The sequence below is a fragment of the Squalius cephalus genome (assembly GCF_949319135.1).
Source record: "Squalius cephalus genome assembly, chromosome: 7".
Lineage (NCBI taxonomy): Eukaryota > Metazoa > Chordata > Actinopteri > Cypriniformes > Leuciscidae > Squalius > Squalius cephalus.
Window position 1 is genome coordinate 5,537,714 of NC_137128.1, and position 25,932 is coordinate 5,563,645.

At 39.9% G+C, this 25,932-nt stretch overlaps 1 protein-coding gene across 1 annotated transcript in view; it reads right to left on the reverse strand.

Annotated features, from left to right (window-relative positions):
- The window catches only part of tmie (transmembrane inner ear), a gene marked incomplete at its 3' end in the record, with an annotated part of 37,532 nt that overhangs the window by 474 nt on the left and 11,126 nt on the right, over positions 1 to 25,932 (reverse strand). The window contains exons 2-3 of the mRNA XM_079875941.1: positions 24,979 to 25,096; positions 24,238 to 24,387 (exon numbers count right to left, since the gene is read on the reverse strand). Coding sequence (XP_079732067.1) covers positions 24,238 to 24,387; positions 24,979 to 25,096 — 268 coding nt within the window. The remainder of the gene's footprint in view (positions 1 to 24,237; positions 24,388 to 24,978; positions 25,097 to 25,932) is intronic.

Below are 25,932 nucleotides of genomic sequence, written 5' to 3' on the forward strand. Positions count from 1 at the left end.
TAAAATTATTGCAAAAATCTTTTGTAATACTACCACAAAAAAAATCAGTTTTGTATTCTCCAACAAATGATAGTAAAAATCAGTTACGCTTTATTTTAAGGTGTCCGTGTTACAGTGTAATTATACATGTAAGTACTGAGTAATATTAATGAACTACATGTACTTACTGTAGGGTTAAGGGTTAGTTGCATGTAATTATGCATAATTCACTGTTATTATATGGTTAATACATGTAACATTGTAAAAAGGACAGAAAATAAAGGGTAACACTTTCTTTTTCAGTCTTCTTTTTTAAGTGTATACAAATACAGGGTAAGTACTGAGTGATATTAATTTAACTGTGTTTAATTATTAGGGTTTGGTTTGGATTGGTTAGTTGCTTGTAATTATGATTGATTTACAGTTACAGGTCCCATATTGTACACCTTTCTGAAGTTTTATTTTAGGATTCGATGTCCTTAAGAATATATATTTGCGGTACAAGTACCAAAAACCATCTCAATATATTTTTACAGCTCTTTTCTCCGGAGCTCTGCAAAGAACAGGCCGATTTTGGCTTGTCTACTTAATATTCATGAGCCTCTCTTCTGATTGGCCTGTTGTTTTCTGAGTGACCCACCATTGGTGGGGGTGGGACTGAAGGCGGTGACATCACATTTATACAGGAGTCACAGCGGCTCGTGGAAAGGCACAGGTACTTTATGCAGGCTGTGTGCATGTGGACGACTGTTTTGAAACTCATTGCCCCTAGACCTCTGCTATCATGAAAAAAGCCAGGAGATTTCAGTTTTGACAATATGGGACCTTTAAGCCTCTTACTTGTCAAACTGACCCCTAACAGAAGCACCTGGATCTCACAGTCGACTTTGTGATACAAAGTAATATACCCTTATTTAACTGTGCATCTAAATTAGCTAAAAAAAAAATAATAATCCTAATCAAACAAAAATAATAATTTAATAAGTATGAGTCAACCTGCACTGGATTTCTACTTAATTGAAATTTAAGTACATTTTACCTAATCAATTTAACACTGAATTAAGCCATGCTTTTAAAGTGTTTGCTTTACATAGAACATCTAAGTAAATCATATATACAGTAGATGTTGTGTATATATAAGTAATGAGACCTCAATACTCGGTACACAACATACAATAACGGTAACTTTCACGGGATCATGTTTGAGTATGAATGTCATTTTGAGTAGAAGATGTCACAAAACAGCAAGTTACTGAACCCAACAACAAAAGCAATGATAAAACAGTGGAAATACAGCTGGAAAACTGTGAAAAATGTGAACTTATTAACTATTCATGCATGGTGGGAATACCAGAATCAGAAAGTGGAGTAGGTCGTACTTAATTTTACACTTTTATTTCTACAAGCTTAAATTGAGTATTAATATATAATTTACTGTTTTTTTTTTATTTTTTATTCTTGCCTGAACTAACTTATTCAGCTAGAAATTACACGTTTTCTTTCAGTAGAATTGACTTCACTGCAGGATCATTTTCATCAGTGATTTATTATACCAGCGACACAATCCAGAACAGCGTATGGAAGATTCACACAGTAGTGCGTTCACACTGAAAATTACAAAAAGAAGAAATGCACTTGAACAAAATTACTAAAACATTGGCGACTTTATTTTGATGGACAACTTTAGACAGAAGTAACTTACTGTAGCAACTACATGTCTCCTGCTAAGCCTAACAGTGCTAATGCTCTAGTGAGAGTTAGCTGACGTGTGTTGTCTAGAGTGGACCATCAAAATAAAGTGTCAACAAAACTTTACCTAAAATATCTACTATAAATATACACATATACTAGATATACTGTTATCCCAGACAGCAACATGGTGTCGGCCCAGATCCGGCCCACATCTGGTGGTAAACATGACTCCACGTGTCTGAGCCGACTCCATGTTGCTGTCTGGGATATCAGTGTATCTGAGCGATCCTAAAATAGCAGAGCTCTCCTCGCAGACAGAGCGATGTTCAGAGAATGATGAGGTCAGCTGATTGGTTTCAGATTGATCCGCTGCCGACTGCACACTAATAAGCCGCTTCACTGCGTTCACAGGGTTGATGACTGTAAACACTGCTGGATCCCACACACACACACACACACTCTAACAAAAGGAGGATTTTACATGCACACAAAAACCTCATTCCAAACACACAATCAGTCTGTTACATCTATATGATCACAGTAATGAAAGTCTCAGCGAGTGTGTTCAAAGCTCTTTCTCTCATGTGTGTGTGCCGAGACAGAGGAGTGGAGATGGTCTGAATCGCTCCGAATTCCATCAAACATTTTTACGGGGAAATGTTCCAACTGTAATATTTTCCCTCCCGCACATTCACCCTATGCACACAATCCCAGCGCATTCCTCCATTCTTCCCCGATGATTTACACTCGGACGTGTGCAAGACACACACGCTGCTTTCCAAAGAATAATATTTTTGTCATGTTTAATAACATGCATTTATAATTGGAGCAAACATGAAAAAATCCTCATGTTAGACAGTCAAGGGACGAGCAAGCCGAGCTTTGAGCTGAAGTAATGAAACTAACTCATGGTGAAATCATTTAAATACGCAAATTGTATACAGCACTTTATCACATTGGTGGGAAAACGTTTTTTTTGTGTGTTTTCAAGCACAGAGAGACACTAATATTGAAAGCTCACATATGCTTTTAATGTGTCCATTCTCTCTGTCATCCTTTGTGAAAACTATATTTTCCATTAATTCGGTGCTTTTAACACAACCGTCACCCAGAACAAAAGGAGCGTCACAGTTCATGTCGAAAATAAACCACATCTGAGCATAAAGAGCAATGGAAGGGAAATTACATGTTGTAGACAACATGACGCAAAGAAAATCTGTGAAAATCCTATGTTTTGAGGACCTCAAAATGTATGACTTAATTATTAACATTTTATTTTGGAGAGAAGAATATGCCTCAATATGGTCATTAATATTAATGTCACACAGTGTCCTAGCCTAGTTGTTTAAAGAGGACCTATATGCCCTTTTACAAAGTCTTGTAGTTTTCAGTCTCTTCTAGAACAGGTTTTCCTGCTTGAATGTTGATTATTCTCCTCATATTCTCCATTGTTGCGGCTCCTCTCTTCCCAGTCTGTCAGTAACGCTCTGTTTACTTCCTGTCTCTATGAAGCCCCTCCTTCTGAAAAGCACACTGTGCTCTGATTGGTCGGCTGGAGCAGTGTGCTGTGATTGGTCGAGTGCTTCGAGTGTTTGGGAAATGTCCCGCCCCTTACCATAACCGCCAGTTTAACACACTACTAACTAACTCAACCAGGCCCCGCCCCTTTATTCTGCGCATTAATTATTATAATGAGGAATATTGTGACGTGTCCGTTCCCGGAAGAAACTCAAGACTACAATGGAGGCGTTTCAGGAGTTCAGAAACACTGATTGCGCTGTGGAAGAATAGGTCTTCTTTAACACCCTAACTAAAGGCTGGTGCTGTGAAAGGCACTGAGTTATTAGTTGCAAAATTACAAAAACAGGTTGGTTAATATTCCTGAGCCGTTCAGCATTAAACCACAGCAATCATCAAACAACATGAAGAGAGCTTAATCTTCTCATAATGGCCTGTCCTATAAATATTGACAAATGAAGTATACAGTAGATATTATTACAGCTGCACAAACGCCTCAGATTCCTTCTTTCTTTTTCTTTCAGTTTTGATTGGATTTCAGCTTTGAAGCACAGTTTACAAATACAGGACATATGACGGAAAAATCATTGAAGAAACAAAAGCTCTTTTTGTGCAACACAGTGCTGTAAGAATGACTGTTTTAATATCATGAAATGGGTATTTCTGATTGATTCTGCTGTTCAGATCCGCCATCTCAGACCGCTCGACATGTAATCCTGTGTGTGTGTAATAGGAGGATCTAAGGGTGTAATTTAAGTTCTTTTAATAGCAGCGTAAGTGTGTGTTCAGCTTAAACTTACATCTGTGTTGTCCTTCATTCCTGCTGTTTCTTCACCTCTTTCATATTATCTTTATCTCTTTCCACCTAGCAATAAACATAGTCTCTGACATAAGTCTCTGAACCTCAGCAGTCATTCATTTATCATTGTACATTAATTAGTACATCAATAACTAAGTAACTTTGTACTTATATTTTCTGATGTAAGTACATAAAGGACACCTAATATAAAGTGTGACTGTAACACTTGTTGAATTTGTGCTGATCAGACAAAGTCTAAGCACAATTTATCGTATCATTGAGAAATTGCAAATGAGAATACTTAATAATATCAGATATTATAATTAAAAGCACTTGCCTACTTGGTCGATAGAAGAGCTGACATGACTAGTTGGATATCAGACAATATTTGTTTTAGGTATCTTGTTGTCAAAGTCACAAGTCATCAAATTTGGGACTCGAGTCCAAGTCATGTGACTCCACAACCCTGATATTTACTGTATACATCAGCTCATCGCAGTCTCTCATCGCAGTCATGTCTGTTTAGCACACAAAACACAGTAATCTTGCCTTTACAACTCGGTTTCAGAAATGTGTCCTCGCTGTTTCACAGTCACAGAAGAAGAGGAGACAAAAACAGCAGCGCTGTGAGTTAAAAACCGGAAAGAGACTTTTATCACTTTGAAAGGCTATTGATACTTTGCACGTGACGTCAGTTGTACTGGCTGGTGGGCAAGAACGTCATTCTCTAGCAACGAAAACCAGTAAACTAATCAAGGATCTTGCCAGGACGTTGCCAGTTTTAATATACAAAAGTTGGTGTTTTGAGGTGTACACGACATGCCAGATAGTTGTTGTGCGATTGGATGCACGAACCGCGTTTGTTGCCCGCCAGATATCACGTGACTGCAAAGTATCAATTCAGTCGACTGTCAATCAAAAGAGTTGGTGAGACTGGTTTGAATACCAGACAAAACAGGATCTGGTGAAGAAATTGTGTCTAACACAATATTATAATTAGTCCATAGTTAATTATGAACTTCAATCTATGGTGTATGTTGCTGGTATATTCTGCTATGACATTATCAGTATACAGTCAATAACTCATAACGCATATGCGTGTGTTAATCACAGATTTGACTAAAGATCTTCTGAGCACGAGACTTCAGTTGATCTGCTTTATAGAAGAAGTCTCGATTCCTGAGGACTGCGATCCTGCGATCCTCATTTATTCTGCCTCTCATTTATATTGAGAACTGTCATGTGTTTATGACAAACCGAACTTTATGGATATTCATCTATAGGAGTTGATTGTGGTGTGATTGTTCCCTGCAGAGCTCATCTACTTTCACACACACTTTACTCTATCGAATCCTGATGCATTTGTGTTCAGCATCATCACAAGTGTGCACAGCGTGCATGATATACAATACAGTGCTGGTCAATATAGTTTTTTTTTTGTTAATTTTGTGCACTTAAAACTACTAAAGCTAGTGAAGCTAGTACAGTGAAAAGAGGTGCAGTCCGTCCAATGAGAGGACAGATTTACTCACATGTGACCTGCATGAACACATGTTGGTATGCTTTTAAATGTTGCCCGGTGAAAGTGAATCAAACCAATGAGAAAATGCAGCATTTAAGTGTTTTGGAACGAACCAAATGTACTTTGTGTCACGTGTCAGTGTTTGTTTGTATTTTGATTAGTCACATGTCTTCCTTTGTTCTGTTTTCCCGCCACTCATTAGTATCTATGGTTACTGTCATCATCAGTTCAGTTTAGTCATCATTTCTATCACCTGTGTTCCATTAATCAGCATCATCTGAGTTTGTATTTAAGTTCCTCCTGTTCACTCTGTCTGGGTCCGATCCGTTGTATTAAGTGTGCGCGTGCGTGCGTGCGTGTGTGTGTGCGCGCGCGCGTATGTGTGTGTGTGTGTGTGTGCGCGCGCGCGCGCGCCTTCTGCCTGTCTGTATTATATTGTTAGTAAAAGTTTGCATTGGAGCTTTTGATTCTCCCTTGTCTTCTTCTGCCTGCACCACACCGTCACACTTTGTCTAGAACTGTCCTCAGTAAAGAACTGTATCTTCTAGCAGAAGTTATGCAAACTTATGTAGTGTAATAGGAAAAAAGTGATTAAAACGTTTATAAAAGCAATACGGCACTCAATGCCAAGCTATACTGTGAAAATATTCATGGTTAAAGGTATTGCTTTCACTTTGCTACAAATTTTGTCGTTTTTTTTGTTTTGTTTTTACTTTATTGCTCAAGTTCACTTTACTTATATAGCACATTTACAACAGTCACTAGGCTGACCAAAGTGCTTTACAGAACAACCAGATAAATAATAAGAAAATAATACCTGCATAACAACACAAATAAAAGCAGCAAAGTTAAGAGCAACCTTAAAACCAGAGTGGTAAAACAGTATCAGACTCAAATATAAAACAGTAAAACCAACTAAAAATAGAGATCAATATGTTAAAGAAAACAGGTATTTTTTAACAGGGACTTGAAGGCGGACAGAGTAGGGGCCGTTCTAATCTCTAGAGGCAGATGTCCCAGAGTCGAGGCCCTGCCGCCGCTAATGCTCCCGCTACGCTCGAGTCTAACGCCAGGGATGACCAGCAGAGCCTGGTCGTGGGATCTGAGGCTTCTGGACAGAGTGTAGGGGTGAACAAGTTCAGAGAGACAGGCAGGAGCTAAGTCTGGATAAAAGAGTAGGGTGATCAATGGTATCAAAAGCTGCCGAAAGATCTAAGAGAACAAGACCCACAGTATCTCCAGAATCAGTAGAGAGATAAACATCATGTAACTCTCTCAGGAGGGCGGACTCGTGCTGTGAGCAGACCTAAAACCAGACTGAAGAACCTCAAAAAGTGTTGATCCAGCACAATTTTCTCCAATAGCTTAGAAATGAAAGGTGAGACAGAGATAGGCCGAAACTTTTTTAAACAGAAGGATCTGGTGAAGTCTTCTTGAGTAGAGGAGTGAGCGCAGCCACTTTAAGACTGGCAGGAGCAGAGCCCGTTTGGAGACGCGTTGATAAGAGACACCATACTTGGCCCAACCCAATCAATGATTCATTTTAAAGAATCTCGGGTGAATGATATCATTAGGACAAAATTAAAGGAGAACTCCGGTCAATTTTAACATTGAGCTCATTTTATTGTACATTTGGAGTGCTGTCAATACAGAGAACAACTACAAAAATCGGTGTTGCCTACACCGTGTTATTCTATTTTTAAAATTTGCACCCTGTTGACTTCAATGGGGCAAGTTTTAAACCTGCTTTTAGGCTCTTAACATCCTTGATGTGTCATTACAAGTGCACAGAAAATGTGAGTGATTCCTTCAGAGTGAACACGAGTGGATCTGACTGCAGTAGATGTGAAAGATATGTATAAAAATGATGTTATTTAAGCCAGCGCAAATACCTGTGTTTACATCCTGTTTTTCGGTTGAAGTCCAAAGTAGTCGATTGCAGAGTTCACGCGCGTCATCATAGGTAACTAAACCTATGCGCGTGAACTCGGCAATCGACTACTTTGGACTTAAATAACATCATTTTTATACATATCTTTCACATCTACTGCAGTCAGATCCACTCGTGTTCACTCTGAAGGAATCACTCACATTTTCTGTGCACTTGTAATGACACATCAAGGATGTTAAGAGCCTAAAAGCAGGTTTAAAACTTGCCCCATTGAAGTCAACAGGGTGCAAATTTTAAAAATAGAATAACTCGGTGTAGGCAACACCGATTTTTGTCGTTGTTCTCTGTATTGACAGCACTCCAAATGTACAAAAAAATGAGCTCAATGTTAAAATTGACCGGAGTTCTCCTTTAAGGTTTGAGCTTGACAATCATGTCCCTCAGTGTCTGGAGGTTGATAGGATCAAAAAAGGATTATTCCTTATTTTCAGAATAATCACAATTTAACTTTTTTAATTTATTAATTTAGGCTATAATTTTTACCACTCTGGCACCCCACACTTTGAAAACCCCCGTGTTAGAGAGTCTTTGAACATTTGGAATGAGACAAGTAGCCTGTCCCGTTTCCATTTGCGTTCTGCCTTTCTACAAATGTGTCTTTGGTGACGAGTGTCAGAGTTTTGCCACAGTTCAGATTTTGGTTTGCACTTGCAGAATTTAAAAGGCTAAGATGTTGATCCGCATCCGGGTCGGATAATGGTTGATCCAAGTGCAAGTGTGCGCATAGTTCAGCAAAGCACAGATGGAAGTTTGTGCTAAACTGTGGAGAGCAGAACCGCGACAATGTCACAGGTGCAATAGAGAGTAGAGAGAGCTCCGGAAGAGACAGTGAGAATAAAATAGGCTTATGAACGGAGAGCAGAAAATCTGAGAGCACAATATCAGTGACATCGAGCCCATAAGATGATCCAACGTGTGGCCGTGAATATGAGTAGAGTTTCTGATCCACTGCGATAGATTAACTCCTTGTTGCCGGGAGCTGAGGCCAACACTGTGGAGATCAGCCCGAGCGACAGGACTCAGGTGAAGGGGAAGAGCAGGACAGAGCCACCGGTAAACCGCATCCAGCGGCCGCCAGCAGAGCTGCACCGAGACGATTCGAGCGAAGAATCTGAGTGAATACCAGCTCGTAAATGAGCCTTCAGTTTCACCCTCAGTTTCGCGACGTATCCTCCGCGGATTCCTCGTTTTCTCCTTCGCTTTCTCCGCGAGAAGTTGAGCGGCGGATACCGTGCGGGATGATCGTTCTGAGCGACTGATTTGTAGAAGGGGCAGTCCACGACCAAGGTGTGAGAGTTTGTGAATGAGTCTATATCAGAGACGCCGATGTCTAGGAGAGCTTGACGGGCGTATACTAGACGCGTACATCAGGTCAAAGACAGCAGACAACCAGAGAAGAAAACACGTGAGCAACAGACGGCAAGCCAAACACACTTGGAGACGTCTAACTCTAAACTCTAAACGACACTTAACTCTAAACCAGGGGACTATAAATTACTTGGGGAAACATTTTAACATTGATTACCCACCAAAAAGTGCAGGGTAATAATGGTTTCTCTACACCTTAACACATATTTATGACCAATTTTCATGCGCCCACAGCATTTCTGTTGATGCACAGCCTAATTGGATTCCATGGCTTTTAAATCTTCAGTCCACAGTAATACCTTCTGGCCGGTGTGTGGCAGGCCATGGCGTGAGGTTAATGACTTGGCCTGCAGCTGAAAGGTCAGGGATTGAATCTCAGGGTTAGTAAAGGTGTGTGAGAGAGACGGGTCTTGGAGAATTACTGAGACGACGCTCTGTTTCTCCAGCAGATCTGGGCCTGGAAACCGTCATGCTCTGGCTAATTCATTACAAGCTAGGAAAGTAAATACGGATCCAATGACGAGCCAATTATTTCACAGCCTTTATTGTATACACCTCAGAAAAACACTGAGGTCCGGACCTGGGTTGTAGCATGACAAAACACACTGTTTTTCATCACATGCATGATACTTTTTAGCAGCCTGCATAGTAGCCAACTTAGTTTTCAAAAGGGTAGCTTGTCAGTAGGTGAACTATTTTAAAGGGGTCGTTAATTACATTTATTTATTAGGAATTTTTACATAAAAACTGTCTTAAGTTAGAAAAAGCTGTTTTCTACTGACTTTAGCCCTCTGATTTATACACTCCATTTAAAGGGGTGTGTCTCATTTAAGAAATTTAAATGCCCACTTTTATGATTGGGTCTTTGCATATGAAAGAAGTATTACATGCGGAACTCTTTTGAAGTATACAAATATGTAGTACAATATAAATGGTTTCAAAGCAGCTTTACAGTGATCAACAGGAAAATCATAACTTCTATAAAGCAGTAGAAAACATGATGTCCCCATCAGCTCAGTTCAGTTCTCATTTAATAGTGTCAGTGCAATCAAATCAATAAAATTGCTGAATATTCCCCCTGTAGTCAATAATTGTATCCCTTAAAGCTCATCTTTGATCACCAAAATGACATATTTAAATATTTTTTCATTGAAAAACTGTCTTCATGCCTTAAAATATCTTGAATGTAACTCAACACTCTTGCCTCATTTAGTATGCGTGGTTCTATGAATATGCAAATGAGCCCCGCCTCCACTCACTCACTCAGCTCAGAGATCCACTGGTTGACGATCACACGTTGATCTGATTGGTTACAAGGTAGTTTGTGACGTATATAAACAACATTAAAAGCTGGATTTTCACCACAGGGGGACTTTAACTGCATTTTTACTATTACACCTGACAAGATTAACTGTCAAATTAATCGTGAAAAGTGTTAATTACAGCATTATATCTAGATCTACTCCCACTGAATAAAAGGTTGCAGCGTATTGTAGCGATCATGACCACAGTCACATCTCTGCACGAATGCAATAATATCTCATTTCTGCACTCTAATGAACGCTTTAATCTGAACTAACACAGTGCAACACGATGTAATTAAGACTGATTCATCATAGCCCGGGGATACGAGTTTCCATGCATCAGGATTGGATTCGCATTCAGCGACCTCTTTTAGTGGATTATTCTTCTTGTGGTGAACATGATGTCATTTCAGATGTGTGTCCCTCAGTGTCCTTGCTTTATTAGTGTAATAAAGTGTCTGGGCAGTCTTAATGGCACTGTGAGAATTTTAAGTTTAAAGTATTTCATTCTCACTCACCTTCTTCTGTGGTGTTTAAAAAAGGCTCATTAGTTCAAAGTGTGCCAAGAAAATATCCCTCACACCATTACAGCACCAGCAGCACGAACCACTGATACAAGGAAGGTTGGATTTATACTTTCATGTTGTTTATGCCTATTTCTGACCCTACCAATCAGAAGAGTGTATGGGCGGAGTCTCTCTGCAAGCGCACTGCACTCACAACCAAATAAATCCAAAATCACAGCCAATCAGAAGAGCCTGTGGGCGGAGTCTCTCTGCAAGCTCACTGCACTCACAACCAAATAAATCCAAAATCACAGCCAATCAGAAGAGCCTGTGGGCGGAGTCTCTCTGCAAGGGCACTGCACTCGCAACCAAATCAATCAAAAATCAGCCAATCAGAAGAGCCTGTGGGCGGAGTCTCTCTGCAAGGGCACTGCACTCGCAACCAAATCAATCCAAAATCACAGCCAATCAGAAGAGTGTGTGGGCGGAGTATCTCTGCACTCACAACCAAATCAATCCAAAAAGCACAGCCAGTCAGAAGAGGCTGTGGGCGGAGTCTCTCTGCAAACACACTGCACTCACAACCCAATCAATCCAACATCACAGCCAATCAGAAGAGCCTGTGGGCGGAGTCTCTCTGAAAACACACTGCACTCGCAACCCAATCAATCCAACATCACAACCAATCAGAAGAGCCTGTGGGCGGAGTCTCTCTGCAAACACACTGCACTCGCAACCCAATCAATCCAACATCACAACCAATCAGAAGAGCCTGTGGGCGGAGTCTCTCTGCAAACACACTGCACTCGCAACCCAATCAATCCAACATCACAACCAATCAGAAGAGGCTGTGGGCGGAGTCTCTCTGCAAACACACTGCACTCACAACCCAATCAATCCAACATCACAGCCAATCAGAAGAGCCTGTGGGCGGAGTCTCTCTGAAAACACACTGCACTCGCAACCCAATCAATCCAACATCACAACCAATCAGAAGAGCCTGTGGGCGGAGTCTCTCTGCAAACACACTGCACTCGCAACCCAATCAATCCAACATCACAACCAATCAGAAGAGCCTGTGGGCGGAGTCTCTCTGCAAACACACTGCACTCGCAACCCAATCAATCCAACATCACAACCAATCAGAAGAGCCTATGGGCGGAGTCTCTCTGCAAACACACTGCACTCGCAACCCAATCAATCCAACATCACAACCAATCAGAAGAGCCTGTGGGCGGAGTCTCTCTGCAAACACACTGCACTCGCAACCCAATCAATCCAACATCACAGCTAGGGATGCACCGATACCATTTTATCAGAATCGATCCGATCCGATACCAAAAATTCTGAGTATCGACCGATACCGATCTGATACCAGAGCAGATTTTTTTTTTAATCAAGTAGAATTTTTATAACTCTGTGTTGAACTGATAATCACTATTTTGTGTGTTAAACACAATCTACTTAATACAGACAACTTCATTATAAAGAAAAACAACAACAACAAAAAATATATGATCATAATCTGACATAAATGCTATTATAAACTAGATTAGTGGATAATTCAGCAGTAAAATTTAGTCTAGAAAAATCACGAGTGCACAATAATTGTATAAAATCTGAACATTTTGTGAAAAAAAAAACGTTTAGTAGGGAACAAATAAGAGACAATAAGTGTAACACTAAATCTGGTAAAACGTTACACATTGCTCTTTGTATTGTTGTAAAATACATTCATGAAAAACAAGATAACAAAAAATATCAATTATTTTATAGCCTACTATAAAATTGAGACATTTTTTAAATGTATAGCACAGCTGTTTAATGAGGAAGCAACATATGATAGACAGGACAGAACAAGAGCGGCTATTAATAATCTTTCATTTTACTACATGCTTAAAGGCATTGAGTTAGATTCATTGTATGAATTCAAATGTTTCAAGTAAAACAGTGCAAAAACTTTTTTTTTTGTAAAGCGTACAAACAAATAAATGTCAAGAGTGTTGATTAAATCAAGGCTTTGATCACACATATACTCTTGTGCTCTATAAGCAATAAAACACGTGTTTCTGATCGTAAACCGCACAATCAGGCCACTCCTCTCTGAGTGATATTTAGATCGCATGTTTTATGGGTGACCTAATTAATCCAGATGTAGCCGCAGTGGAAACCCACTGACATTATTTGCATAGCTGCCTATGAAAAATGCATATGTCCACAGAAGAAAGCCACAAGTGTGTAACGCGTTCCATCTATGAACACAAGGAACAGGCACTGGAAAGGCGCCTGACGAGGGGCACTAAATGGTAAAATGCTAAATGGTCTCCGTGGTATCTGGGAGAGTCCCATTAGAATGTCTTTAGGGCTAATGAGGAATATAATTAACTGTGGGCAAGTGCGAGCCTCAGAGGGTTTGTTTGTTTCAAACATACTCCGTTATCCTTGGCACTGTGTGTGTGCGACTGCGAAACAATCCTCTACACCTCATTCATGATCCGCATGTCATTCCATCTCATGCGTGTTGCAGTTTTCTGAGAGAGAAAAAATCTCGTCAATTTACAGTCTGTCAAAGAATGCTTCATCAACATGAGCCTCTTGAAATAATGAGGCTATAAATATTCTTCTCTCTGACAGCCGACCCGTAATGTGATGGTGCCACAGTGGACTGGTACGAGAGTGCAGTGCAGTATGTTTCTGGACTCTGTCTGGATCAAAAATATTGATCACTCACCTTGAACACACAGGTATACACACACATACAGTTTCTCTCTTGTTATCCAAGAGAACATTCCCAACTCCTCAATGCCATCTGCATTTCAACGTGCAACAGCAAGTAGCAAATCATGGTTTATCCCCAGACAGCAACATAGTGTCGGCCCAGATCCGGCCCACATCTGGTATGCGTTGAATCCACAAGTATCAGATGTAGCCCGGCTCTATGTTGCTGTCTGGGTCGGCCATCAATTGCATTAATGCTTGTACTTTATTATTACCTTTCCCATCCACCAATTGGTTGCAATTTGAAAATGTCTCCTTTGCTTTGATACAAGCTAGTCAGGTTAGGTTTAGCTGGAGTGTGAGCTAAACTAACGGCTATTGTCTGTACAAACAAGGCAATAATTACTCGATTCATGGAGTCTTTAATGCTGCAGAATGCAGGCAGAGTTATGTCTTCCTCTTTAAGCTTGACTTCAAATGCATCAGAAATATCACCCTGATCATCATAATAATACCATATCAATATGTATAATTATGTAACATTTTTAATTACAGGAGACATCAATATGCACGATATACCTGTACAGGCCTAGTCAGAAAGTTAGTTAAAGTTTAATAATTTATTCCCGTTTAAAACTGAATTCAAGATGGTGCCGAGCTGATGGTGATCTTCAAGCCCTCCTTAATTTACGTTTCTCTACCATGGACCCTATAGAGGATCCCTTCTTCAACTCAAGGGCTTCTTCTGCTTCTGTTACTCGACCGGCTGTTCTCTTCATCGTAAAATGAAGAAAGCGCAGTGGACTTCTTGTTAGGCTAAAGAGATGCCGGGTTTTATCCCCAAGGATTCTCCACATCGGGCCTGGAAGCTTTAGGCTTAAACTCTACCATGCGCTGGAGCTTCGGTTTCATTCTTCCGAGTCCAGACTCATCAACCCTTTTTTGCGGATCATCCAGACAGTGTTGATCAAGAGGGGTGTTGATCAAGATCCATTTGCAATAAACAATTCATCTTAAACAATTTATATATATCACTAGACTTTGACGGAAACTTGGCTCAACTGAGTTGGATTCATTATCACCAGAGGATTGTGATTATTTTAATTTTCTTAGATTAGTGGGCCGATTAGTGGCTACAGTTTTTAAAAAAACAGTTTAAATGTGGGCTTTTGCCTTCTGCTCAATACCTAACATTTGAGTTGCAATTACTGAGGATTCAGCAATCTAGCATGGTGATTTGAGCCCCTATTTATAGACCACCTTAAGGATTTTATTCACGATTAAGGGATTTTTTTTTTTTGTCCCCACTGAGGATAAACTCCTAATTTTGGGTGACTTTAATATCCATGTCTGCTGCCCTCCTGGAGAAGGAATCTGAACAACTCATTGAGTCATTTGACCTCGTTCAGTGTGTTAATGGTCCCACACTTGAGCATAGACATACCCTTGATCTTGATCTCTTCATTCTCTTGGCCTTCTACTACGTGACACTGATGTTAAGGAAAGCTGTTTGTCTGATCATATGTCTGTCATGTTTTATGTAATACTTCTGTACTTGCCTCTGAGTGATCGGAAGGACGAGCATTATTCTTGTGTGATTACCCCTTTAGGTGTAAAGAAATGTCAGATTATTTAGAAAGGAGTGTTTTGGAAGCATCATCAAATAGGGACAACACTATGTTGTTTAATTAATATTTTAGACCCACAATAAACACAAAGGTTTCTAAATTTAGCTCAAGCCCATGCTTTAACCACCATACCTTGAAGCATAGCATAAATGGAAAAAAAGATAAGTTACGCTTCTCAGGAGATTTTTAAGAATTCCCTGTCTATCAACTCGCTGTCAAAGCAGCTAAGGATGTTTCAGATTTAATATTTAACAATTCACATAATCCAAAAGTAATAATTTTGATAAAGTGGTTAATCCTATGACAACATCATACCCTGGCGTTACCCCTGAGTCGTGCACTCTATTCAGTCTGTATTTCAGGAGTAAGATTGAGGCTTTATATTCTTGCATTCCCTGCGCTTATCATCTCATTAATTTTTCCAGTCCTGTTCTTGATAATGTCCAGTCAACTCATTTAAATCCAACTGATTTTAATAAATTGAGACCGACTACCTCACCTGTGGATATTATGCCCACACGTCTCTTTGGAGATGTGATAGGTGTGATTGGTCCATCCAGGCCCGTCGCGACAAGGCAGGCAAACCAAGCAATTGCTTGGGGCCCCGAGCTGGCCTGGGGCCCCAAGACAACGACTGGTTAAGAATAAAATGCAACGACAAACTGTGTGAGCGCCCTTTGATAGTCAATGCAGTAAAGTGCAATGACACTGTTATCGGGATCCCCCTCAAGGGGCCCCCCCTCAGTAGTCGCTGACAGCAGCCAGCCAATCACGTGATCTCTGCTGCCGGCAAAATACAAAACCTCCTCGGCAGTCATCATGAAGCGGAATTATGCTTCAGGAAGCCAGAAAAGAATGAAGAGAAAGGAAGAGGAGGATAAGAAAAAACAAGAAAGTGGTAAGTAGGGGTGTAACGATACACGTATTCGTATTGAACCGTTCGGTACGAGGCTTTCGGTTCAGTGTTCGGTACGCATTTTCAAACCGAACGGTTCGTTGGATCATTTTTCCTGCCGACCAAAATTTCGTTATTTCAAATGTAGGCGCGTTGCGCGTGGCAAGCGCGCTCATAATGTAGAGACGCCGGCGCGACAACATTGCCCAGCATCAAATGTGCAAACGTAATGCAAGCGGAACGAAACTGGGCTACTCGTTATTGTGTGGTTGACGGACCGTTGTTTATCAGTTTGGACCAAAGCAGCGCGAGCCATGCGACACTGTCACTACACAGCGCTAAGAGATCCAGTAAAGAAAGCATTTGAATTCGCCACAGAAGTAATAACATCGCTGCGAGATCTAGTGAGAAACATTCACATAGTTTGGCAGGAATAGTAGGCTATAATGCCTTCAAGTAACATTACGTCGGTTTTATTTTGACATTATGAATGCAATGCCCTCAAACGTTAATCTTAACTAAAATAAACATTTGTTTATAACTACTACAATATTACATTAATTTTTTTCCAAGGAGCTGTTTTGTTTTATATGCTCCTAAGAAGAGTCAATTATAGCTCCAGAATTGCTCAAAGTAAAAAGAAATCATATTTTATGATGCTAGTTTTAATTAAAAAAAGAAGAAAAATAAATAAATCAAGGAAATTGGCATTTCTTTCTTTTTGCTGTATCGAAAACATACCAAACCGTGTGTATCGTATTGAACCGAACGGTGAATTGTGTTACACCCCTAGTGGTAAGTGATAAATTACACTGGATAAAATAGCTCCACTTGTCTTGTACAAATGGTGTAATTTTGCAGCAGGTAGGCTAGAAAAAATATGTTTATGTTAGCTACCTGCCTGACGGCAAATGCTGCTTGTAACAAACAGTTAGTGCAACTTTTTTTTCGAACGGACGGAATTATAATATGTTTTTTATTGGGGGGGCCTCCATGTCCATTTTGCTTGGGGCCCCCAAATTCCTTCAAACGGCCCTGGGTCCATCTGTGTTGACCATCATGAACAGCTCATTGACTTCTGGCGGTGTTCATTCCTACTTCAAGCATGCAGTGATAAGGCCATTTCTGAAGAAGCCAAATCTCAATTCCTCCGATTTTAATGATTTTCAACCCATTTCCACAATCCCTTTCTTGTCGCAAGTGTTCGAGAAGATTTTTTTTCTTCAACTTTCTGCATTTTTAGCAGACCATAATGATAAATTTCAGTCTGGGTTCGGAGCCATAGCACCAAAACTGCCCTCCTTAATGACGAATTACCTTTTAATTTAGCTTGAATTAACTGCTGCCTTCGATATAATCCATCAAAGCATTCTTGTACTGTAGATCGTCTACACCAGGAGGATGGTATTAGAGACAAATTACACTTCCTTTCTCTCTTCTTTGTATTTTCTTTAGTTATTCTTTCCAGCAGCTACAGCAATAAACTCTTCCCAAGCTCCCGCAGGATCCTCCCCATGTTTTTCTTTTTGCCTGCCTTTACTTTCTGCAGCAGTGAGCTCCTCCTCAAAAACACACAAAACTACCCCAGAGGGGAAAACATGCGGCGGCAGGACTGGATGGGATGAGGCAAAGCAAAAACAGAGAACACAGGGAGAATAAAGAGGGAAGCGAATGAGGAGGGCAACCAGAGATAACTAATGATCAGGTAGAAGGAGGGCCAGGTCAAGACAAGAGCACATGGCACATATGAAACAAAAATAACAGGAGCCGTGTGATGACACCAAACAACCCTCCAGGCACTCAACAAGAAAGTACAACTTCATCAAGAACACATGGTGAGGGAGTAAACCCTCAGCCTCTGTGTTTACAAAAAAAAAGGAAAAACATGGAGCGTGAATGTCCTGACCCCGATACTGAACCGAAACCAGACTAGTCAGGATCCGGACTCCAAGCCCCACATCTTACGGAGTGTGATGGATATATCTATGGTGTGACGCATGCCAGAAAGTAGCAGTAATTCTTTGGTTTTACAAGAGCTTGGGAGATCATCGACTACGCTAAAAAGGTTTTGGCAGCGATAGTCGTTTGTCATGCTGGGTCGCCAGCCGGAGTCAGACAGGGCCCTGATTCTGTTTCTTACAGAGGCGAGATGTTTAGCCCTAAAACTGTCATAACCCTGCCACCATGGGAGTTCAGAAGGGTCGAGGAACCCTAAAGACCTTGCTCACATCCGATCTCAAGTGGTTGTAGATGAAGACTGCTGTCCTTTTTAGGTATTACATTGGCCAAACAGCCTGATCTTATGAAATGCGTCTCTATAGCACAGATTATCGTGCAATTCATACATGAAAATATGTTTTTACGTGCATATGATACACACTTTATGGTGTGTAATACGCATGTACCCCACGCCACTAATCATGCCCAAGGTTTACAGTGTGTAGCATATGCACGTAAAAACTAATTTTCGCATGTAAATTGCATGATAAATACAATGCGTGCTATAGAGACGCATTTCGTGAGATGGGGTTGGGCTAAAAGGGTGAGCGAGTAACAGGCTCTGTTTGTGCACAAAGAGTGTATCAGACACTTACCTGATGAAGCAGGGGTGATCTGACACAGACTTCTGTCAAAAGTCACATATATATCAACTCCTGCTAAACCAAGCAATTATGCGTCACACTTTTCTTCCTCATTCTGTAGAGATAAGTCAGAAGTTGTCGTGGTTGTGCCAGTTCAGGGGCTTCACATCTACATGAGCGCACATGGAGCACAGGTCTCAGATCAGCTCTTTGTGTTCTTCAGGCCAGAGCGTCTGGGCCAGCCTAGATTTAGACAATGGCTATCTCCCTGGACTGTGGACACAATTCAGCAGGCTTACGGCTTAGATGTGATGGCGTGATGGTTTTCGACCCAGGTGAGCAGGCCTCCACAGGATGGCAACGACGGGGCATGAATTCATGTTTAAATTGGACTCCACCTCCAGCATGAGTTTTTACATTCTGCCAGTTCATGCCAGAGAGACTCGCTGGCACTTCTTTTGTGACAAATGCCAGGGCAGTTCTCCTCTCCCCAGTCTAAGCGTCTGACGCTGGGCCTGGCTTTAACCGTGGCAGCGCCGGCACGGCAGGCTGAGGGTCTGATGGCTAAGATCAATATGCACGCGGGTTCTTCACATTCAACCCTTTATGGTACCGCGTTGCTATATGGCAACAATTCATTTCTACTCATTTCCTTGTTATTGAGAAAAAAATACAATATATTGCACTATGGGAATTTAAAGGGCAGGCCTTAAGGTAGCCAATGATGTGCTGTTTTTAAGTCACATGACATTTGAATCACCCTCACACGGAAGACAGCTGTTGAAGCGCTCCAGAAAATGCTTGATTAACCTCATTTCTAAACATCTCTAAGGGGGATTTTTTTTTTTTTTTTTTTTTTTTTTTTCAGCATCTTTGATAAGTAAATTCGATATTTTTATTCACAAATCACATAGTTTTACTGTAAATTGAGAAAATATCAATGTTTCCACATGGCAACACTGAACCACAGTAATGTATTTCCCCATTGGGATTTTTTTATAGATCGTAGCATCAACAATATGATTGCAGTTATTTAATTATTTGACGTGTTTATTGTAGTATAGTTGTACTTATGTATAAATAACAAATTGATTTCTTCTTTTCAGAAAATGAATACAGCAGTATTTTAGGGAAAGGCCAGTAGGAAGAGTCTTCCATGATGAGAGTGAGGATGAGTTCACCAAATGACTGGGAATGATAGGGATGATACGGATCTACTTATTTTTGGTTTGCATGAGTTCCAAGTATATAAATCTAGCAATTTCTAAAAGAAATGTGCAATTTAATAGAAAAGAAAATCATAATTTTATAGAAAAACTACTTTTTTGACCATTTTCTATTGTGGTACAGCATTGCCATATGAAATTATTATAATTTTTTTTGTATGATTGAAGCTATTTCATGTCCTAAAAACTTATTGCAAAAAACACACACAGACCTCATACTCCAGTAGTCAGCGGCTGTAGACTGATTATTTATTTTCTTGTGTTTTTGAAGTTGAATTTAATTTGTTTGGAGGAGGGTTGTGTTTTATAGCACCAAAATAACCAGTATGCTCTCCTTTGAAAGACAGTTTTCCTCTTCGCAACGTGTCATTATCATCCAGTACATATCCAGTCTGGGTGAAGAGACTCTCGCTCAGAGACTAGATGAGCAGCTGAACTTGTGAAACAAAGCGTTTTGAATCTCTATGTTCATGAATACAATAGTTTTATCCTATTGATTTAATTGTATTAAATATTCATGAATAAAGATTCTTAAACATGAACATCTTTAAAGTTCATGCATAAATAATTTGCATTTTAGATGCTCTCAATACATCAAGATTGAATGTTTTATTGTCTATGCAAACGTATGCAGATTTATGTGTGGTAGAACCGAACTTGACATGAAATACATACAAATACTAATGAGTAAGTGTGAAAGTGTACGATGGCCCAGTAGTGCACAACACAACAAACATGAGTTAACAACAACACAATGAAATCAAGTCACAACACAAGGGAAATGCTTCCACGCACCAGCGTACTTCACTAACTAACATGACGTTTAATTCAGCTAATTAATCATTACTTATTATCGATGCGTGATCCTCCCCTGTAAATAGTGCAACACTTCCTTAAAGCCCAAAGTATTCTTCATTTATACATGGACCAAGACCAGTGCATCCCAAACTGTTTTCCCATTCATTTAATTGTACCCCACCTTAAAATAACATTAAAACCAAGCATGTATTTCTAAAAGGCAAAATGCCAGTGTAAACGAGAACATAGTGCCATAAAAGATCAAATACATGATATTCTGACGGCATCCACACTATCGGCCTGTGTATGACTGAATATGAAGGTTGTGTGTAGATTATGATGCCTTGTATAAGTGGGGGATTCAGCACTATAGCATGAAGAACAGATACACACACACACACACACAGCCTGTGCACAGAGATCGATGTAAGACTCAGAAACATGCCCTGTGTGAGATCTGGTTTTTAATGTTGGTCATATATTAGACGAGCAAGAATGCAATATTTCCCGAATATCCACACGATTGCAAATGTGACATTGATTTTATACAACAGTTCAACAAACAAAAACGTAATATTAAGTACATATATTGTAAACACAGTATTGTCAGTATTGTTTGCTCTATGTTGCTACAAAATAATAGTTAATAGACTTACTGCCACCAACTGATAAGGCATTGATAAAGATGTTCAGAGAAATTAATAATGTGCTTAATAACTGTGCACACTTTACATTACAATATGACCTTATAAATGGTAAAACTGGAATTGTGTCTTGATTCTGCTGCAGTGTGTGTTGTGAACTTGTGTTTTATATGTTGATGTAGTTGTTGTGCACTACAAGGCCAGCGTACAGTCACTGGCAGAGCAAGGCTTTAAGACACCTTTCTTACAGTGGAAAACTGCACAGAGTCATGCACAATACCACCAGAAAGGTGTTTATGAAATAAAAGGGCTCAATACTGATTCCTGGATGATTTTAAAAGACAGGCAGAGAAAGAAAAAGAAAAAGTGAAGATCTGTGCTTTTTACTCATTCATTACTTTATATTTTCTAAGATGCACCCATTCACTTACATTAGCACGGTATCACTTTACAATAAGGTTCATTAGTTAACATTAATGTATTTTAATGTATAACATGAACTAACAATGAGCAAAACATTTGTTTTGAGATTAATTAATGCTGTGGAAGTATTGTTCATTCTTAGTTCATGTTAACTAATGTATTTAACTAATGTTAACTAATGAACCTCATTGTAAAGAGTTAGCATTAACACTAGCAACTTTCACTTACATCTACTGACAGCAGATTGTAATGGCGGGCGAAACACAACCTCAAGAACACTGCGAACGCCACGTTTAGCTTCGTCGGATATAGTTTGCAAAGCTTTTATACTGAGGACAGAGAACCGGAAGAGCACGTGATGGGTCTAAGCGACGGGATTGGCTGGCTCCTCTTCTTCTCTGACCACAGCAAGCGGTCCACTACCTCGAGCCTGGACCTGCTCAGAGACGGTGTGTAGCGCTGGGGTTTCCCCGAGAGCTGAACACACACACACACACAGGAGACGTGAAGAGAGGGAGAGAACAGACAGAAGCAGAGGCAGAGATCAAGACCAGGAGACACACATCTGACACATCAGCTGGAGCAAGAGATCTGAACTGAAATGAAGAAACATATATATGGAAGAAATGTGTGAAAGGAAAAATGGAAAAGGAAATTTACTGGCGGCCCCCAATTTAAATGGGAAGTGAGTAAGGAAGAGGAACGGGACTTCGGGAATAATGTGCAGATGAGTCGTTCAGCCGGTGTTTCAATGCCATGCTTGGTGAAAGAGTTATAAGAAACACCAACACCACATTATTCTCCCAGAGGGGTCGATACCAGCAGTGCTTGATCCTCCACAGAAGACCACTTCAGGTCTTGCTGAATGCAATGTCAACTCTTCATTATTTTCAATTAAATCTTTACCCATCAATAGCTTATGTCTCACTAAAGGTCCAGTATTCATACAGTCTGTCTGCATATGCTGATTAACCCTTACAGCACTGTATGCATTCATTCACTCATTGAATAGTTTAATGTGGGATTATTACACAGTGGGAACATGGATCGGCTAATAATGGGATTATTCATTAAAATAGATCTGATTGACTTTGCACAATCAAACGCAGCCACCTGACACAAGCCAACGATGAACTCACAGATCAATCTGTTTTTTAGTAACAAAAGTTCCGTAAAAAGTAACAAAGCAACGCAAATAGTTACTTTTTAGGGAGTAACGCAATATTGTAACACAAAAGTAACTTTCCCCAAAACTGCATGTATGTGTGTGTGTGTCTATATACAGTATATATATATATATATATATATATATATATATATATATATATATATATGTGAGTTCCTTTTTCAGATAAATAATGTGGGTCCCTTTGTTTTCCCGTGTATTGACGGACATCTCTCCTGTCCTGATGTTGAGAGGAACCGTGGGAAAGTGCAGAGGTGCTGTGTGTCAACATGATAAATATGATAAATTACACAAATGGACTTTATGGATTTAATCTCACTTTATTAATCAATGTGTTTGCTGCTGACCTTCGACGATCCAATTCAACCATACTAATGAGCAAAAAACATGCAAGCCCAGCTCAGGTGACAAAAAGTAGCGCAAAAGTAATGCATTACGTTCCATTAAAAGTTACAAAGTAATGCAATTAGTTAATTTTTAGGGAGTAACGCAATATTGTAACGCATTAGTTAAGTAACTTTCACCAACACTGTGTGTGTGTGTGTGTGTATGTGTGTGCGTGCGTGTGTGTGTGTGTGTGTGTGTGTGTGTGTGTAGTGTATGTGTGTGCCTGTCTGTGTGTGTGTGTGTGTGTGTGCGTGCGTGCATGCGTGCGTGCGTGTGTGTGTGTGTGTGTGTGTACTTGTACAAGTTTAGACCAGTTTGAGTTTTAGTCCATTGGAGTGAGGACAAAGAGAGTAAAGTGAGGACATGTTGGCCGGTCCTCAGTCTCTGAGAGCCTTTAAAGGCCTGTTTGAGGGTCAAGACTTGGTTTTAGGGATAAGGTTATAATGAGGTCAAGGGTCGGTTTAGGGTCAGGGGTCGGGTTAGGCACTTATTTGTGATGGGTAAGGTTAGGGTAAGCGGCCAGAGATTGCATTGTGTCAATGAATGTCCTCATAAAGATAGATGTACAAGAATGAGTGTGTGTGTGTGTGTGTGTGTGTGTGTGTGTGTGTGTGTGTGTGTGTGTGTGTGTGTGTGTGTGTGTATTTATCATACAACTGCTGTCAGAATCCTTGTGCATTCAAAAATCTCACTGGATTATTTCAATTAATGGCAAAATGTAAACTGATATTTCCTTCTGACACACTACAGCCAAAGATATAAACACCCGGCTTAAAACCACTTTTGGAGGGTGAAAATACTAACGTGCCTAAGACTTTTTCACAGTACTATATATATATATATATATATATATATATATATATATATATATATATAATGCGCAATGATTAATTGCTCCAACCCAGTTTCACATGAATGTGTACCTTTTTTTGAGTTTGTAATGAGTTTGCAATGTGAAAATGTATGATTTGTATAAAAAAAACTTAAGTATGAAGCTCTATCCGTACAATGAGAACATACCAATGAGGTCGTACGAATACAAAAGTGCAACAAACCAGAAGAGCAACACATACACACACACACACACACTGGTCAGAGATCCGGCTCTTACCTCCCGGCACGTCCGTCAGCTCGTTGAGGGGGGGCACCGTCTCCAGTGTGTTGGCGTACGTCTTCGCTGCTTGTCTTTGTACGTTGCGAGCCTCGATCTCCTTTTTGGTTCGTGGAATCCGGCATTTGAAGATGCAGCACAGGGTTATTACTGTGAAATGAGGAGGAGAGCTTTGAAATCTAGAGAAAGGGTCGTCCCACGCAGCAGGCAGCGTCTCTAATCTCTTACTTCTGTAAATGCTATTTTGCTCTGGGGAAATTTCATTAAATCACTTAATGCGATTCACGACGTGTAAATAATTAAGTGTTTATTTTGACACCCATTTATGGGAATTTTGTATGCAAATATATGCATAGCTTGCCATTTTAAAGAGGTCACCCAGAAATAACAATTATTTTATCATTTACTCGCCCTCATTATAATTATTAAAAAAAACAGCCTATTTCTTCTGTGAAAAACGAGAGGTGCAATTCTTCATAATGTACTGGTTACTCTTTTCCATGCAGTTACTATGAAAGGAGACTGGAGCTTTCGAGCTACAAAATGGACACAAAATGTGTCATAAGCGTCATTAACGTATAAAAAATACAGTCTATAAAACTTCCAAGTCTTCTGAGGTTATGATCTCTGTTTGTCCCTTTGGAGCTTGAAAGCCTCAGTCCTTGGGAAGAGTGGCTAAAACATGATCATATCGAATGCAATATGGCTTTTAGCATAAGATGAACACTTTTAGACACTTACTTATTGCTAGGATGAACATGGAGAAAATGCCAATGACCTGCCATAACCGAAGCCCCCAGAACACCACCGTTTCTGAGGTGACCGGGTCCGGCTTCTTCGGCGGGTCTGTCGGCAGGAGCTGTGGGGAAGATAGGGGGAGAAAACAATGAGAAAACAATGTTTTTCCCGCATCTCTTTCTATTTCCAGGTAATTGCACCACCTAAGTGGAGGGAATGGCAACAATAGCAGTGATTAAGGATTGCGGGAAGATTTAACCACCTTCTCATATGATCACAGTGTCAAGAAGAGACGCAGAAACACTTCAGGCTGTTAATTGACTAAAAGAGGAGGAAAAGTGGAAGAAAATGGCAGTCTGTAAAAAATACATCAAAGAGAGAGAGAGAGAGAGAGAGAGAGAGAGAGAGAGAGAGAGAGAGAGAGAGAGAGAGAGAGAGACTCTAAGCTAGCATACGTTTGAAGGATCTGTTTCAGTAGCAACCCTGTGAGTGTATTTTAAAATATGTTTTTCATATTTAATATCACTTATTATGTTTCTTGCTCTTGTAATGTTTGCCATTGATGTTCAAACTTATTTTTGTGGTGTTTCATGGAATATCTGTCTTCACAAATAAGAGATATCTCAATTTCGAGATTTTGGTAACAGTGTTTATGTATTTTACTTCCTGAACTTTTTTTGGACACATCTGCATTGTCAGTAAATATAAAACACCAGCTTTGCACTGAAAATCGCCTATAATAATGTTGTAATAAATGGCTATAACTTGCTGAGGGACTGTTACATGTAGACAAAATTTCATCAGGAAATCTAGAATATCCAAGTAAAACTTTATAAAGGAAAAAATCCAAACTTCAGGAGGTTTTCTTTGAGTTGAGTAAAAAAAAAAACCATAATAAATGTGCTGCCGTTTTTCTTAAATCTGGTAAATTCATCCATTCTAAAGATTGAAACTTTG